Source organism: Priapulus caudatus, unplaced genomic scaffold (genome assembly GCF_000485595.1).
Source record: "Priapulus caudatus unplaced genomic scaffold, Priapulus_caudatus-5.0.1 Scaffold341, whole genome shotgun sequence".
Classification (NCBI taxonomy): domain Eukaryota; kingdom Metazoa; phylum Priapulida; class Priapulimorpha; order Priapulimorphida; family Priapulidae; genus Priapulus; species Priapulus caudatus.
Genome location: NW_014577402.1, coordinates 148,684 through 168,068, shown reverse-complemented (window position 1 = coordinate 168,068; position 19,385 = coordinate 148,684). Strand labels below are relative to the sequence as shown.

The 19,385-nt window shown below is 50.3% G+C and overlaps 2 protein-coding genes across 2 annotated transcripts in view; one reads left to right on the top strand and one right to left on the bottom strand.

Annotated features, from left to right (window-relative positions):
• The window catches only part of LOC106809271, a gene marked incomplete in the record, with an annotated part of 82,852 nt that extends 79,215 nt beyond the window's left edge, over positions 1-3,637 (top strand). The window contains 1 exon segment of the mRNA XM_014812283.1: positions 2,082-3,637. Within this exon segment, the coding sequence (XP_014667769.1) occupies positions 2,082-2,601 (520 nt within the window).
• A 306-nt stretch (positions 3,638-3,943) lies between these two features.
• LOC106809270 (formin-binding protein 1-like) overlaps positions 3,944-19,385 on the bottom strand; it is an 81,183-nt gene continuing 65,741 nt past the window's right edge. Inside the window, exons 11-19 of the mRNA XM_014812282.1 lie at positions 18,855-18,966; positions 14,708-14,894; positions 14,513-14,654; positions 12,244-12,356; positions 11,278-11,410; positions 10,772-10,941; positions 9,029-9,165; positions 7,759-7,770; positions 3,944-6,329 (exon numbers count right to left, since the gene is read on the bottom strand). Of these exons, the coding sequence (XP_014667768.1) occupies positions 6,175-6,329; positions 7,759-7,770; positions 9,029-9,165; positions 10,772-10,941; positions 11,278-11,410; positions 12,244-12,356; positions 14,513-14,654; positions 14,708-14,894; positions 18,855-18,966 (1,161 nt within the window). The 3' untranslated portion in view covers positions 3,944-6,174. The remainder of the gene's footprint in view (positions 6,330-7,758; positions 7,771-9,028; positions 9,166-10,771; positions 10,942-11,277; positions 11,411-12,243; positions 12,357-14,512; positions 14,655-14,707; positions 14,895-18,854; positions 18,967-19,385) is intronic.

The window sequence follows — 19,385 nt, the reverse complement described above, 5'->3', positions numbered from 1 at the left end:
CCAGCCCAGGTCGCTAACTATGCCTACACTTAACCCCTCACCTCGTTCAGCAGGTGCTATACTATGCTACACTATAACCCCTTCCACCTCTCCGCAGGGTGCCTATCTATGCTACACTATAACCCCCTCACCTCTCCAGGCAGGCGTGCTATATATTGCTACACTATAACGCTTCACCTTTCCAGCAGGCGTGCTATACTATTTGCTACACTATTACACCCCCTCACTTCAGCAGGTGCTTATACTATGCCTACACTATAAACCCCTCATCGCTCCAGCAGGGTGCTATACTTGCTACACTATAACCCCCTCACCTCCTCCAGCAGGTTCTGCTTATACTATCTTACACTTGAACCCTTCACCTCTCAGCATGGCTGCCTATACGTATGCTACACTATAACCCCTACCTCCCTCCAGCAGGGGCCGCTATACTATGCTACAGTATAGACCCGCCTCACTCTCCAGCAGGGTGCCGTGAATACTATGCTTACACTATAACCCCCTCACCCTTCTCAGCAGCGCGTGCTTATGACTATGCTACACTATAACTCCTCACCTCTCAGCAGGGTGCCTTACTATTGCTACACTATACCCCTCACCTCTCCCAGCTAGGGTGCTATACTATGCTAACTATAACGCCCCTCACCTCTCCAGCAGGCTTGCTATACTATGCTACATATACCCATCCTCTCCAGCAGGCCGCCTATTTACTAGTGCTACACTTAAACCCCTCACTCTCCAAAGCAGGGTGCTATACTATGCTACCTATAACCCCTCACCTCTCCAGCAGGCTTGCTATATAGCTACTGCTAACTATTCAACCCCTCACCTCTACAGAGGTCGCTATACTATGCTACACTATAACCCCTACCTCTCCAGCAGAGGTGCTATAACTAGTACACTTATAACCCCTCACCTCTCTAGCGGCCGCCGTATACTATGCTTCACACTATAAACCCCCTCACCTCTCCAGCCAGGTCGCCTATACTATGCTACACTATAAACCCTGCCACTCTCCAGCAGGGTGCTCATACTATGCTACACTATAACCCCCTCACCTCTCCAGCAGGTCGCTGTTACTTTGCTAACTATAACCCCTCACCTCTCCAGCAGGGTTGCTATTACTATGCCTACACTCATAACCCCCTCACCTCTCAGCGGGTGCTATTCTATGCTACACTATAACCCCTCACCCTCTCCAGCAGGGCTGCTATACTATTGCTACGACTATAGACCCCCTTCACCTTCTCAGCAGGTCGCTATACTATGCTACACTCATAAACCCCCTCACTCTCCAAGCAGGGTGATATACTACTTGCTACACTATAACCCCCTCTAACCTCTCTAGCAGGCCGCTATTACTATGCCCTACACTTATAACCCCTCACCTCTCCAGCAGGTCGCATATAACTATGCCTACACTATAACCCCCTCACCTCTCAGCAGGGTGCTTATACTATGCTACACTATGAACCCCTTAACTCTCAAGCAGGGTTGCTATACTATATTATTTGCGCCCTTATTACCTATAAACCCCTCACCATCTCACAGCAGGGTGCCTATACTATGCTAACACTATAACCCCCTCACCTCTCCAGCAGTCCCCCGCGGTTGCTATACTATGTACACTATACCCACCTCACCTCTCCAGCAGGTCTGCTATACTATGCTACTATAACCTCACCTTCTCAGCAGGTGCTATACTATGCTTACACTATAACCCCCTCACCTCTCCAGCTCAGGGTGCTATACTATGCCTACACTATAACCCCTCACTTCTCCAGCACAGGGTGCTATACTATGCTACACTATACCCCCTCACCTCTCAGCAGGTGCTCTTACTATGCATACACTATAACCCCTCACCTCTCAGCCTGCAGGGTGCTATACTATGCTACACTATAACCCCCTCACTCTCCAGCAGGTGCTATACTATGTACACTATAACCCCCTCACCTCTCCAGCAGGTCCGCTATACTTACTACCCCTGCCAAACCCCCCCCCCAAAAAAAACCACACCTCGCCACCACGCTCACTTACGCACATTCCCTCCATCACACACATCCCCTCTCTCGCTGCAGATCCCCTCGCTCACGCTCGCCCCCTTCCTCTTCACAGATCGCGCGCCTCGCGCTCACCTGGGGGCGCCTCGCGCTGCGGCACGCCGCCGCCGCCGCGACGTTCGACGCCAAGCTGCGGCCGCACCTGAAGAACCTGACGAGCGGCGGCACGATGGGCCTGCACGACGCCAACGTCTCGATCCCGTTCATCTGCCCGCTGCTGCAGCTGCTCGAGACGACCTCTGCCGGCGACCTCATCGACGCCGCCGCCGACTGGGACCTGTCGATGGACGCCGTCGCCGCGCACCTCGCTGGCGGACGCGTCGTCGCTCGGCAGACGCCTGTCTACCGCAGCAACGCGGCGACGTACCTGGGCGGCGGCGGCGGGCAGGTGTATCGCGACGAGCTGCTGCAGGTGTTCCGCAGCGAGATGCACCTGCGGCTGCTGTTCGGCGCGCGCGGCGCCGACGCCGATCGCGCGGTCCGCTACGCTAAGTTCTCGCTGCTGCTCACCGTCATGTCGGACAAGCTGGAGCCCTGAAGGTGGCGCCGCCGCGAGACATGTCGGACAAGCTGGAGCCCTGAAGGTGACGCTGCGAGACATGTCGGACGAGATGGAGCCCTGAAGGTGGCGCTGCGAGACATGTCGGACGAGATGGAGCCCTGAAGGTGGCGCTGCGAGTGCGCGCAGCATATCCGACAAGCTGGAGCCCTGAAGGTGGCGCCGCCGCGAGACATGTCGGACGAGATGGAGCCCTGAAGGTGGCGCCGCGAGACATGTCGGACAAGCTGGAGCCCTGAAGGTGGCGCTGCGAGTGCGCGCAGCATGTCGGACAAGCTGGAGCCCTGAAGGTGGCGCTGCGAGCGCGTGCATGTCGGACAAGCTGGAGCCCTCTAGGTGGCGCTGCAAGCGCGTGCATGTCGGACAAGGTGGAACCCTGTAGGTGTCGCCGCGAACATGGGTGTAGCACAGATTATTGAACGAACCGATTGTGTTCAATATGTGGTGTTTTTCATATTGTATTACAGAATTTTTATCTTACGAGTTAAGCGTTGATTTTGTAATGAATAATCGCACGTTTTTTCGTAGCCGTTTCACAGAAGTGTATTTCAATCCGGCGATCGATGAACGGGGATTTCACGAGTACTTTCTTTTCTGTGCAAGACTTTCGCCTTCTGTTGAAGGAAGCAAGTTTCCCTCATGCGTGGTGACATCACGGCATTTTACGAAATTCTTTCTGTTCGTATTTTGTTATAGACGTTTTAACATGAAGCCGACTGCTGCCGCGGTAACCGCTCACAGCGCCACCTATTGCAGGAAGCGAGCAATTCAATCTCAGAGCGTAGAATACATTGCTTTAGTATTATCGTGATGAATCGACTAGTTAGTGTGTATTGACTCGAGTCATATATATAGACGTGGCCATTTAAAATAATTTCATCAAGACCACTACCAATATTCGCTGAATGAAATAAATTCGTATTTATGATTTTTGTAAGAATTTTTCAAAAAAGCTTAATATATTGTATGATCTATTGTATTGTGTACATAAAATTGTTCACATAAATTCTAATAAGTTGCTCGTTTTGTGATTATTATAATAGAGAAATTTCAAGTCTGTTCGGAACAAAAACGGACCGAATGAGCATGCGCATGTGTAAAAATATCGTCTGGACTCAAACGGTGGGGTTAGACGGTGCTGCCCTCTATGCACGTTTTACATAATTTATTATAAAACAATCGAAATTGCTGCTCTTCTGTTCAAATGCAAGACAATCACATTACACACCGTAAGGTGTTACACTCGACTCCACTGTAGCATGAGAATTTCACATACATAATCCACGAAAAAGACACAAGCAAAAACAGTGTGAACACTCACTTATTATAGGGACACAACAACGTACATTTATTGCAAGTGGTAAAATACAGCTGGTGCCACCTGTAGTCGTCTTCGGAAACTAAGACGAGCCGTGGACGGTGGCAGACATGGCGATTGATATCAACTAGCCGGCCACAATGCAACGAAGAGAGAGAGCGCGCGCGCGAGAGCGACAAGGCGCGAGAGACGACGCGAGAAGATGGAAGAAGAAGACAGGAAGCCACAGCCCAGCATGCAAGCTTCATGCACGCAGGCACCACAGCTTTACCAGCTCACAATTACCTACTCGTTCCGCTCCGCCTCACCCCCACCGCTGCTACAGATGACCGACAACTCGCAGCACTTACAAAGCAGATTTTAGCGTAAAACGCGCCCATAATAATCGAACCAAAGACTCACGACGCCCTCTCGCGGCAGCATCCAACATCACGACTTCGTCGTGAGTTGCCGTCGACGCGACGTCGTGACCTTTATTCAGTGGTGACCTCACCGACTTCGTTCGTTGACCTTGTGAGGCGACCTAGTGACGTCACGCGCACTCGCCTTCCACCTTCACACGTCCACCTGCGCGTGTGAACTCTTAACGCGCACACGATAGTAAAGAGATATATATATATTTATACAACATGACAAGGGAAGAGGGGGGGGGGGGTTACTAGCAACCAAGTTCATAAGAATCATACGATGAGTTAACACACGACCGGTGTTCACGTCAAAGGAATTAGTACGCAGCGAGCGAAAGTTTCTACAGAATTACGTTCGAACCACGACGACCGTACCACGCCCTTCACAGAAGGAATCGCGGCAACTTTAGTGGATTATCGGAATTCGCCTCGTGCGCTCGAACATTCGATCCCGAATCGCACGCACCGACGATATTGTCAATTCACATCCAACCAGCGTTAGGGAAAATAAGATGGCAGAGTAGATATCCAGCGAGCGAGCCACGGTTGGGTATACGTGCGTACTCACGCGCACGCACACGGCTAGACATACACACACACACACATATATAATTATTTATATATAACACGTTAAATTTTATACAACTTCGTCCCTATCTTACACAGGATAATTGCAAAAGGAAACCTACGCGCACCCTAACGTATGATACACTCGGCTGCGTGACGTCTCGCCCAGTCTCTCTGTCTCAGAATCATCAATCTGCATGTCTCGTCTCGGTGCCTCGGGTTCTCAGCTGTGACTGTAGCTGTGACTGTGACTGTGACTTGGGAGCGGTGTCTGTGTGACGCGTGGCACTAGCTCACTCGCTCACTCACTCACACACGCACGCACACATGCACTCACTCACTCACGCACTTACTCACTCAAACACTCACTCACTCACGCACGCACTTACTCACTCACTCACCCACTCACTCACTCACTCACTCACTCGCTCACTCACTCGCTAACTCTCTCACTGACTCACGAGTGACCCACTCACTCACAACAGCCAGCATGATACAGTATTGCTGTAACCATCCAACCACAGCTGGGTGGACACTGTGAAGCTGCTACAACTTCCAGTTGCCGATTTCCCCATTGCCCAGTACTGATACTGCCTACCCACCAAAACACTGGGTCCACTGCTGCATCAACATACAGAGAGACCCCGAGGCACCGAAGCACGTAGGATTAACACATGAGCAAGTACGTAAATTAAAATCGTTAAAAATCTTTAGAAATCTTAATAGGAGCTCTCTCTCTCTCTCTCTCTCTCTCTCTTTCAATCTCGTCCTCACTTTGCATCTTAATAAGTTAAGATACACGACAATAAGTTAAATGACTTACACACGGCTCACTGTGTCCGCATGTGTGCAAACAGGTATCCGTCCGCGTCATCAACCCACCCCTCTAAAAGTCTGCGACGTGACATTTGGCATTGCGGTACACGGAATGGTTGCTTGGCAACCGGGTAATAACAACAAAATTTACGTCGAGTTAACACTAGCTGTCTGACACCGAGGGCGCGTATAAAACACGGGTCTGGCTCCCGGAAGACGACGCAGTCAGCTCGATCCACTCTGCCGCGTAAAACTGCCACCTTCGTCCGCGAGACGGTCGCCAGGCGGTACAACCGGACGACGCTCCCCCTCGAGCTGACTCCGGAGACGACACCCCCTCCCTCCCCCGGCCACCCACCCCCCGGTTACGGTCGACGATCAACACCTAAGAGTTTTTCGTATGTACAAGAATCGCGCGCGGCCGCCCGTGCTCGCCAGGGGGCGCTAGGGATTGTTGAGCTCGATCTCGATGTAGGAGGACGGCACAAAGCCCTCCTCGCCGTTGAGCTTGCGTACGCGCGTCCAGCCGTCGCCCTGGTCCTTCTCGATGACGTGAAACTCCTCGCTCTCCTCCATCGGCACCGAGCCCTCGTTCGACGCTGCAAGACGAGAGGGGAGAAGAGAGATGTAGCGGTGTGAAGGTAGGCGAGCGTAACGTGCGGGGCAGGCGGAAGGGGGAGAGATGATGTGTAGACTACGCGCTATTGTACGGGAGAGTTATAGGGAGAGAGGGAGAGCGAGAGAGGAAGAGAGAGAGATAGAAAGAGGAAGAGCGAAGACGAGTACCCGACGAGAAGCATAGAGACAGATAGCATAAGTATGGAAACGTTAGATGCAGTGACGACTGTAGAGAAGATAAGCCTGAGAGAGAGAGATGACTAGATGACGAGACAGGAGAGAGATAGGATGAAGATATGATAGATAGATTAATTAGATTAATCGATACATTAGATGATAAAAGAAAGAGATGAGAGAGCGAGAGCAGAGACACGGAGCGATCCCCGAGAGAGGAGCATGATGAAGACCGATGTAGAGAGAGAGAGAGAGAGAGAGAGCACGCGCGCGAGAGAGAGAGAACAAAATGAGAAAAAAAGATATCAAAAAATGAACCATATGCATTGAATGAAGAACACAATACAGACTCACGCCTGTCATGCACGCTAAATATAAAGACTCTGATTAATAGCATTCTAACACTCAACGTTAAGTTATATCGACGTGAAATAAATGTTTGCTAATGGTGAAATGAATCATCCTAAACTTCAGCCGATGTTTCGTGTGGAATTAACGCAGTCACTGCTTCGTGACGGAATATAAACACACAACTCATGCAACGCAACGGTGCCTAGCAGTAACATTATCAATGCTAAGGATGCATGCCTTAAAAACATGTAACACGAATCAACTACACGTGAGTGAATTTGCAAACGAATTGGTATTAGGAATGATTTTTCCAATGCTGGCAACTGTTACTAAGTTATACACATGCAAACGCGCACGCGCACGCACACACACACGCACGCACGCACGCGCGCGCCCACGCACACGCATACGCACACGCACACACACAGACACGCACACGCACACACACGCACGCACGCACGCACGCACGCACGCACGCACACACACACACACACACTTGTTACACTTGGCACTCCGTGGATGCGTTACCGTCTTCACAGACAGAACAGGCGAATTTCATGCAAAATCAACCTGAACACTGTCTTCTCACGACATCCACGCATCTAGCAGTGCCAACAACTCTAACAACAGTTACGCATGCGGAGGGGGGGGGGCAGTGCCACAACGAATGCTAACACTGCAGCGCATTCAACGTGCAATGCGCACTCTGCTCTCCCTGATGCTTCAACAAACAACAACAAACAACAACAACAACAACAAAACAACGACAACAGCGACAACAACACCGAGTTAACTGCGTAAAAAACGGTGCCGAATGTGTAGTATATAAAGTATGTGCGCCACTCGTCACAACACGTGTGCGTGTGTGTGTGATAATCATCATACCTGCCGATTCCTCTGCATGCCGATAGGTGAACGGAAAGGAAAACAAGAGTCAGTAAAACACGTCAGCGTCGCCATAACTACCGCGTCTGCGCTCAAGCGCAGCAACCATCAAAACGCTGGCGAATTTTTCTTTTTAAAATGGGGGCGAAACTCGGCGAAAAAAAATCGACGCATTTTTATTTTTGGCGCGAAACATCGTCTATCGCGATCAACAGACTGTATGGTCACCGCGAAACACTGCAAGGTTAACATTACAGACTGTATGGTTACCGTTACACACAGCACTGGTTACAGACTGCATGGTCTCCGCGACACACTGCAAGGGTTAACATTACAGACTGTATAGTTACTGTTACACACAGCACTGTTAACGTTACAGCCTGTAACGCTCACAGACTAAAGGTCAGAAACTACGGCGATGTCAGTGTGTGAATGTGACAGCTACGCGTGCACTGCTGCTACGACAGACGGTACTGTTACACGGGGAAGATTTGTACACGGTTATTGACACGACTACGTACATACCGCAGTGTTACTGTCACGCTTACTGTCATGTTATCAGGAGTTAATAAAGACAAATTATGTTGTCTTTATTAACTCCTGATGTTATCAGGAGCTAATAATGAGAAATTTGTCATTATTAGCTTCTCATGTTATGTTTACAGACACAGCACCGTCAATATCACTATCACAGACGGCTGCTGCTGCTGATGCTGCTACAGACGACGCATATCGCGGCCCGTAGCTAACTAAATTCACCCAGGGGGAGAGAGAGAGCCACGCGCAGTCTGTGTTGTGGGAAGCTGACCGTGCACAGTTCGCGATTGACCATGTAATAGCATCTGTATTTGTGTGTGTGTGGGGGGGGGACTCCTCCCTTGCCCGCCCTCCTCCCTCAGCTAGCTACGGCTCTGACATCTCACGAGGCAGCGATCACAATCTCACGCGCATCATCGGTGCATCTCGCAACAACATCATCGGACGCACTGCAACCCGCATGCTCCTCACGCACGCTCACGCGCGATCACGCACGCTCACGCTCGTTCACGCACACTCACGCTCGTTCACGCACACTCACACACGCTCACGCGCGATCACGCACGTTCACGCTCGTTCACGCACACTCACGCCCGCTCACGTACGCACGCTCACGCGCGATCACGCTCACGCTCGCTCACTCTCGCTCACGCACGCTCACTCTCACGCACGCTCACGCTCGCTCATGCACACTCCCTCACACATGCTCACATGCGCTCACGCTCGAACTCACCATCGAAGTGATATAGGGCCTTGGCGACACCGAGCACGGGGAAGGTCTGATAGTAGTCGTCCTCAAACTCTCCCTGGTCGAAGTCGGAGTTGGTTCCACCCGTCGTGTCGATGCCGCTCTCTGGACTAACAGAAGACCTAGACGTCAGACAACATGCTGATTGTACGGCCCCGGGGAGCACGCGCGCACGCACACGAACGCACGCGCACTCACGCACGCACGCGCGCACACACTCGCACACACGAACGCACGCGCACTCACGCGCGTACACGCGCATGCACACACACGCACACGAACGCACGCGCACTCACGCGCGTACACACGAACGCACGCGCACGCGCACACCGGCTGTCTGCTATACACACACGCACCTACGTTTGACGTTACCGTCGAATGCAAACACGACTCATAAGAAATAGCATAACAAGAATACATACAAAAACATCAAGAATTGCGCCAATACCAGCAAAATACATTCACGCTTCAACATTTCAGACCTAACAGATCTAAAAGCCACATCGGACATCGGCAACTCATCGTAAGCAAGCAAACTACTTATGACAATGCGAGGGGGTGAGCGGGTGTAGGGTAGTAGGTAGTATAGAGGCGTATTATCAACACGTGTGTGAAGGGGAGGCTTGTTGCGAAACCTACAAAGCACAACTCATCTTCTCCGCCAGCTAAAAGCATGTGCATAACATCAAGAGCTAATAATACCTGTAGGTAATTATAGCTGTAGTAATAGGTATTATTAGCTCTTGATAACATCGCTAGGTCGGAAAATAATCCTCTTATTAAAAAATCTCGCAAATTTCAGGCATCGCTAGATCATCGTGCTGATTAAGTGATCACCCGCACCGCAACATTTGCACATGTACGCCGAGTTGATTGATCGTAGCACCAGCACACGCATGCACGCACGCACGCACGCACCCACGCACGCACGCACGCACGCACGCACGCGCGCACACACACAGGTGCGACTGTGCGACACACGGCTACAAGCGACAGCGACGGCACTAACAGTACTTCACAGTTACCTGTAGTAACATCTAGAGTGAGACCTGCAAGCAAGTTCACAGTCGGTCAGTCGGACGGCTGACCCACCCCTAACACAAGCTTCATGTTGACCAAGTATAAGAGCCACTATTATGTATTGTATGGAGATGTATGGCACAGGGAGCATAGGAGAGCCACAGGGTGAGCAGGTACTAGGGAGGAATGAGGGGGGCATTATTAGAGACAAGCGTAGGAGAGGGTTAGCTTGAGTCAGTACTAAGGAGAAGGGTTAGGGTAGGCATTATAATTAGAGACACACGTAGCATGAGGCAGTAGTAGGGAGTGGGGATAGGGCGAGTCAGTATTAGGAAGAAGGGTAAATGGAGGTATTATTAGCGACAAGCGTAGGATAAGACAGTAGTAGGGGCAGTAGAGACAACAGAGTGGGTACACACGCACACACGTACACGCTCGCACGCACGCACGCACGCACGCATGCACACACGCACACACATCCACAGCAGGCTATAGTAATAGTAGTAGCCTGTAACAGTCGTAGTAGTAGGTGGGTTTAGTACTTAGTCGTGCTGCGTGTTTGCACGCACGCACGCACGCACGCACGTCCGCACGCACGCACGCACGCACGCACGCACGCACGCACGCACACACACAGCAACCAGTAGTAGTAGTACCAGCAACCAGTAGTAGTAGTACCAGCAGCCGTAATAAGTGTGTAGTACTTACTCGTGCTGCGTGTTCTGCGGGCTCTGCAGCATGTGGCTGTTGCGCGCGCTGCCTCCCCCTCCCACCTGCAGGTCGGACGAGCTGCGCGACATGTTGTCTGTCGGGAAGCTGTTGCGACTTCGCTTCATCGTGTTCGGCGTCAGCTTGTTCTCAGCCTCGTCCAAGTACGACTGCAACGACGAGGACGATGATGAGTGATAACGATGATGATGATGATGATGATGTGAGTGATAATGACGAGGATGATGATGATGATGATGATGATGAGAGCTATAATGATGATGATGAAGATGATGATGAAAGCTATAACGATGATGATGGTGATGATGATGATGAGAGCGATAACGACAAGAATGATGATGAGGATGATGACAGTGATAACGATGATGACAGCAATAACGACGACGACGACAACGGTGATGATGACGCCGACGATGATGAGAGCGATAACTATGATGATGCGCTCAGCGGTGCCGCGAGGCAGGCAGACGGGTGCGCGTGCGTACCTGGAATTTCTGCTGCTCTAGCCGCAGCTTGTCCAGCTTGTCTCCGTTCTCGTTCAGCTGCTTGTCGAGGCTGTTCGGGTCGCCTAGCGCCGGATTCTCCTCATACACAGCCTTCATCTTCTGCAGCGCGTCCCTGCAGACGACAAGAACGATGTAGCCATGACAACGAGCACGTGCTGCCATCTAGTGGTGACATCACGAACTACTAGCTAGGGAGGATTTAGCATGTCAGCAAAAGGGTGGGCATGTTTCCATGAACCGTGGAAAGTATGGTCGTGACGTCAGTGTGACGTCAGTGGCTATCTACCACCATAGACCAATCACGCACGCACATCCATGTATGCATGGAACATCCATAATATATTATTCTAATTACGCTGAATAGCCGAGCTCGTGTGCCGGCGGGTGTTACGTATGAGTCTTTGGTTCGAATCCCATGTTTAATTTTTTTTATTTTTCTATTTTTCTATCTTTATCCATTTAACTATTTTTTCCCAATTAACGCAAATATTTACATGATTTATTTACAATTTTTTATTACTTTTTTTTAAATTTAATTAAATTTATTAGTGTTAATTAAATTTAATTAGGGTTAGGGTTAGAGTTAGGGAGTAGGGCGTAGCATGCAACCACCAGCACCATCAGCAGGCTGTATGCATTCAACTTCGGAGCCGAGTTCGTGCATGACGTCAGTGTGCGTCACAACCATACTTTGGTTCATAGAAACATATGCCGACCCAGCAAGACTGCACGTGCTGCCATCTAGCGGTGATATTATAAATCACTAGCTAGCAGTGACTTTGTTGTTGTTGCTGCTGCTGCTGGTACTACTACTGCTACTGTTGCTGCTGCTGCCTCTGCTACTGCTACCACTACCACTGCTACATTTACTGCTGTTGTTGTTGCTACCACTACCCCTGCTACTTTTACTGCTGCTGCTGCTGCCTCTGCTGTTACTGTTGTTACCTGGCAGCCGTCTCCTGGTTGATATGCGTTTGGATGCCCTCCAGCTTGGCAAGCAGCTTCTTGCGGCGCTGACTCGGCGGCAGGTCACTGTAGTCCTCCTTCATTTCATCAGGCTGAAGCGGGAGCAAGCGCAGACGACAATCAGCATCACGCGACACTGCGCTGGTGACAGTTAGAATCGCGTGACACCACGCAGGTGACAGTGAGCATCGCGTGACACCGCCGCGCAGACGACAGTCAGAATCGCGTGACAACGCGTAACATGTGACACCGTGCAGATGACAGTCAGAATTGCGTGACATGTGACACCGCGCAGATGACAGTCAGAATCGCGTGACATGTGACACCGCGCAGATGACAGTCAGAATCGCGTGACATGTGACACCACACAGATGACAGTCAGAATCGCGTGACATGTGACACCGCACAGGCGATTGAGAGAGCACCGTGTGGCAAACTGACAATGCACAGACACTGGTCAGCATTGCGTGACACTGCGTAGATGACAGTCAGTACCTCGTGACAACATGTGACACTGCATAGATGACAGTCAGTACTCTGTGACAACGCGTGACACCGCGCAGACACCAGTCACTACCGCGTGGGAGTATCAAACCCAAAATATTAATTAATCCCAATTAAAAATCACGCTCGTGTCGAATTGTAATGATTCTAAATCACTCGCGTCACGATTTTACCGCCAAACGAAAACTTTAACGCTTAGCGACGTCGCACACGCCAGAACACGATCGCGACACAGTTCGCCACGCGAGGGCGCCGCAGTCACACGGCGCCATTCTCCGACTGTGACCATGCTCCAGAGGGAGGGGAACTCATGCGGGGGAGGTGGTAGGGGTGACAACCATGCGTGGGGCGGGGTGGGGCGGGGCGGGGTTGCGTGCGACCAGCCTCGTCATGCCCCCGCCCCCCACGAGCATGCATGCATGCTCAACATGCTTGAAATAAAACCTCGGAGAGGGGGGGTTTAACGTTCCCTCCGAAACAACAACAAAAAACAGAAACTCCGCAGCGGCAAAAATATTAAAACATGCGAAAAACATATTACTCGACTGCCTCATCCTACCCTCCCCCCGCCCCCCACCCCCGCACGTACCCGATTCCCGTCGTCGCGCGAGAAGCAGACGCGACGGGACATTCGCAAAAACACAAACCAGGGGGCGCTTGCTTCCCGCGCGATCGCAAGCCATTACGAGCCGCCGTGGTCGTGTCGACGCTTTAAGGCGTGCCCAGCAGTGGCGCCCCCTGCATTTTGTTAAGATGAGCTGGCGTTACTCGGAACGCATGTGGCGGTGACGATTTTCCGGGCGGGCAGGAAACGGTTGAACGAGGGGAATTTTTTTAGCAGTGCACCACTGACACGTGATACGCACGCACACACGCACGCACGCACACACGCACGCACGCACACAATCACCACATACCACTGTTAGCTCACACCAAGCCTCTCCTAGAGTCTTGCCAGCTTCACCCCACCTGCCAACCTCTAACGATCATGCATCCCCCTTCTGCCAGCCCTTAATCACCAGCTAGCACTTTCCGCGGATGCGCGCACAGAGCAACGGGTCATGACCATGCATCGACCAACCTCTACAGCACCCTCCAGACTAGCTCTAGAACTATAGCCCTTCGCTCTGCCACAGGCCACAGGCCACAGCGAAGGGCTATAGTTCTAGATCTAGCTCCAGAAGAACACATCCAGCATCAGCAGTATCAACACTTGATAACGTGTACCAGCGCATTCTCGCTAGCATACGACGACGATGCGTTGCCATGCCACCCGTTGCTCTGCGGGCATCCGTACACACTTGCGTAGCAGCAGTGCGTAGCAGTGTTGCGACTCGATACTAGTGTTACGACGCACGACAGCAGCCATGTTAGTATCCCCCAGCGAGCGGCAAACTCGCTCCACACCTCCCACCTCCGACCGTTGTACAGGGTTACTGCAGCATCCCACCATTAAATAGGGGTAGGGTGAAGCGTGAAGTGAACGAAGTGAATGAGCGTGGCCAAAGTGAATGAGCGTGACCAAAGTGAATGTGTGTGAACGAAGTGAATGAGCGTGAACGAAGTGAATGAGCATGAATGAAGTGAATGACTGTGACTATAGAATGAGAGTGATTAGGCGTCTCCAGTCATGAGAAGGTCGGTGTTATTTGAGGATGAAGAGTATGAGCCTCACATGAACACTCTACCTAGACCGCCACCCTCCCAAGTAATATACGAGTACGAATGAAAATGTAATACTCACGATGCTGGAACAAGGGAACAAACAGTCGCCTGCGCAAGTCAGCAAAACCAACTTTACATAACTAACGGCAGATATAAAAATGCTTGCAGCGCCACCATGCGATGCAAGGCCGCTTGCAGCGCCACCATGCGTTGCACGGCCGCTTGCAGCGCCACCACGCGACACAGGGCCGCTTGCAGCGCCACCACGCAACACAGGGCAGCTTGCAGCGCCACCATGCGACGCACGGCCGCTTGCAGCGCCACCATGCGACGCACGGCCGCTTGCAGCGCCACCATGCGACGCACGGTCGCTTGCGGCGCCACCATACGACGCACGGTCGCTTGCAGTGCCACCATGCAATACACGGCTTTTTGCAGCGCCACCATGCAAAGCAAAATTTCTAAAATCATATGAATACAACTGTCATGCACTAAATGTAAAGCAGTAGTTTGCTGAATGAGGTCCGCATGTCAGTTCAGAGTAAGGATCAACGTGAGCTGTACGATGTGTATTGCAAGACTGTCGCCCGACTCTCTCGAAAGATGATGATGAAAGATTTTGTATGACGAGAAATTTATTTCAGAAGAACCGCTTCATGTAGCTATTCTAATTGCTTCAAAATTTCCATCAAAAATTTCGTCATTTCGTGGAAAACTAAACTTTAATATGAACCAGACAATGAGTAAAGTTCTCGCAAACACAGCATCAAAAGTGAATCATATCAAGTGAACAAAATGATATTAAACTATGGCCACCGTAGAACTCGAAAATTTCGAAACTATATTAAAAACGGTCATACGTTTTTCATATCTAACTTTAAACCATTTCACATGAAATGCACATTTGGCAGATGGTAATTAGAGTGGATATCTGGGCTATGCAGCAACACATGCATGGTCAACGTTTCTACGAATATTCTAGTTATCATCTATGCTGCAAGGTTGAACAAACTACACTTCCGTGACTAAAAACTTCAATAATTTTTGGATGCCATCACTAAATACGTACGTGTGAGTACACATACTGCTACGTGTATATGTATATATATATATATATATATATATATATATATATATATGTACACGTAAACGTGCGCATGCGTCACATATTTATTATGTCATTTATTACATGGTCATACAAATCATTAGGCCGACCTAGCGTATCCCATCACCAAGCTCTCATACATCGTACGCAGATGACCGACGACAGACAGGCAAGCTACACGCCGCCCCAGCTAGAAACAAAACATGCATGCTGAAAACTCAAAAATAATGACAAAATCATAATCAGGCTCTCGGTGACTGATAGCAGCGGATATCTGACGCTAATCTACGGTGACATCTACGCGTGCTATCATGAACTAAAAATAATGTCAACAGGTAAAACTAGCTAGCAGATTACGTGGGCCTATTACTACTACTATTACACGGTGACTACAGTAAATTCTACGCCACTTCCCCTCCCTCATTCCACACCACCTACGTACCAGTGATGCCCGCAAGAATTTGGTTGATTTAGCAACATGTATAACAAGGTATTCTAAAATACTTCCATTGTGCAAACTATACATAACATTACTACTATAATACCCTGTTTCTAAACCAACCAAATGCTTCTGAGGATCCCTACTACACCTAACTTCTCTATCTCCCATGGCAATGTCGCCTCCCTCTCATGCTCCCTCCTTCCTGCCCTCTCATGCTCCCTCCTTCTTACCCTCTCTCACCCCTCCTTCCTACCCTCTCCTGCTCCCTCCTTCTTACCCTCTCTCACCCCTCCTTACTGCCCTCTCCCACCCCTCCTCTGTACCCTCTCCTGTCCCATCCTTCTTACCCTCTCTCGTCCCTTTCTTCCTGCATTCTCCTGCTGCACCATTGACAGACTAAAGCGACAGAGTGCGACACAACAGTGACGGGACGACGACACACGAGTGTGAAGCTAGACGCTACTTATATATACGGTGCGCTGGCAGCGCACGCACGACACCAGGGGGCGCCGGATGCGGCGGCGACGCGTGCAGCCATACCCAGAAGGAGAAGCGAAAACTCGATCGATGTTTCGGGTGATCGCAGTTCAACCGGTCTCGGGGAAGGGGCTCTGTGACGGCGGACAGAGAGCGAGCGAGAGAAAGAAAGAAGACACACGACTCAGCGTTAGTTACTGCCACACGTTAATGTTGGGAGCGCACGCGCGGAGCAGCCAATCGTGCGCGGGCGCTCGCGGGCCGCAGCGAGTCCGCACAAACAAGAGAACGCGTCTCGCGAAGGCTTCCAGTAATCGACGCGAAATTTGGGCGGGTGCTTGTCTGACTGTGCTGCCACCTATGATCGCGACGTGGCGCTGGAATGAAACCATCATTCGACTCGCCACCGGTAAATAAAATTATTCTGCCAGTCGCGCTAGCTTACTAGAGCAGCTAGGTCGCCCGCTGTTCAAGCCTCACTAGCAGTGCCATCTACGGTAAATATATGACAACTACATAGATGTGGCGATCCAAACTCCACGACAGATAGCGCTCTCGCTCATGGGCTCAATCTACCACTGCCACAAACAGATTTCGGTTACAATTTGTAACGCTTTTTTACTACAAGTTTTACAGCAGGCACGTTACTCGTATCCTATGTAATAAGATTTGGACTAATAAAAGTTGCAAAGATATTAAAAATCCGACCATTATTTTATGAGAAATTTGATAAAATAGTGATACGAAATAATGCGCCCAATTGACTACTTTCAAATCATTACGCTGTTTACTAAACTAAGTTCACGTGTTTATTTAATATTTATCATGAATTTTTCGGATGCTTGCCAATATACCTAATTCTCGAACATTGTCTTTGATGCATTTTTGCGTATTCAGCTTAAAACATCTAAATTTGTCCACCAACAAACATGCAAATCATAGAAATTTCTAATGTTTTGTTCGGCGGCGACTTCGCGGCCGTTGGATTGCCATTTGCTGGATTTCCCCGGAGCTCCGCCCACTTGAAAAATAGTGCTTGCATTGTGGCAGTGGTATCTTGAGTGTGCGAAGGGGGGCGCTGCATGCAGTTTGGTGGCGATCCCCGCTGTTGGCAATGCGCGGTGGCGCCCCTTGCCAGCAATGGTCTCGCCACGTCGCGTGCAAACACTCGCTGCTCGTTCAACCTAAAACGTATCCACTACAAATGTGTGCAACACCTATGTCCACATGTCCGAAATCAAAAAGAAAACATTTGGGCCCGTACCGCAATAATGTAGTTGTACTGACCGATAACTAATAATCGAGTGGTGACACCGATAACACCTGAAAGGCTAGTCTCAGTTCTTAGGGTACCTACAGACTATAGCATACTGCAATACTTGCTACACTATATAGTGGTTTCAGACTATGACCCAACACTCACAGGGAATGGAGATCTATAGAAACTAAATGTATTGCCAGTTTGTGGTTGACACGTGCTTCGTCGCTAGGGACTGCTATGCAATTATACAGTTTCAATTTCAGAGTTTGAAGTGCCGTATATCGGCAGACGCAATAGCATTTCTTTCGCGATCTATTCATTTACATATGCAATATGTTGCAACAATGACAATAACAATAACACGTACTTGAACAAGATACGTTCGAATACACCTATTCAGTGCTTTAAGAGCAAGTTCAGGGCTGAAAGAGACACCAACATTTTCGATTCTGCCGATATTGGTAGATACGATTGCCCATAATGAAGATCAACTTTAATTGGATTTAGGAGTTGCACATTTTTAATAGCGATGCATTTTTGGCTTCGTCTAACACGCGCGCGCGCACAGGGGGGTGGGGGGAAATAAACCACGAAGCAAACACGACAACGCGAACGACAACACGCAGTTAGCTACGGCAAACGACACGCGCAAACTCCCGCCGACGTGCGGTGGCGCCCTCTAGCGGGGCTGATTAGTCGACGACCATGCGACCTCGCGGCGCAAACATGCGGCACACGCACACACGCACGCACGCACGCGCGAAATCAACGAACGCGGCATGCCAAGTAGAACTACGCCGAAACGCCGGCGCGTCGGGTACTTACGGAAACCACCACCAGGCGGACATCACGTTCCGGAGAGAGAGACGCGGCGGCAGCAGGAGGAAGAGAAAAACAAAGCGAGCACAGGTGAGCACGGGCGCGTGGCAACAGGTGAGTGAGTTGGAATCACGCGCTCGAAAGTCGAGAAAGTCGCCAGTCAAAAATGAGAGAAATGCACGAAGGCGAAATGTCGGAGCGACTAATTAGGTGTTGGTGAATCACTAATCAACAGGTTAATTAACCGATGCGAAAACGCGGCGACGCCATTAACGGGGAAGCGACCGCGGGGACACGGGCGCCCCGGGGAGGATCACCGAAGCCACGCTCGCTGCGATGCGAGCGGGAGGATGCTGCGCTTGGTAGAAGATGCTGGGGTGAAGACCTCTCGTCGTCGCCGCTGTTGTCACAGCCTTGCAGGTCGTCCAGCTATATGCCCCAAAGATGGAATCTAACTACCAACACAACTACAACACTAAACTAAACTACAAGCAACATTGGCTGGTTTTTCATTAGTAGCATCCGAGGGAACGGAGTACCTGCCTATATGCGTTCTATCCTCCTCCCACGCTATACCAGAGGCAACCCTAATTAGTATTATTACCCAGTCTGTGCAGTGTGTGAGCTAATTAGCGGTTAGCCAAGTCGCGAAGATGCATTTGAAATGCAAATAGAATGCGTAACGTACGCATAAACTATGACGTCGAGAATAACTAAATTGCTATTCATGGCGACTGATAACATATTTAAAACTATATACACAGCACATAGATGGTGTTTAATCGTGACCTCTGCACTTGCTGAAATGATTATCAAACTAGATCCTGCTATCTCTCTCTCTCTCTCTC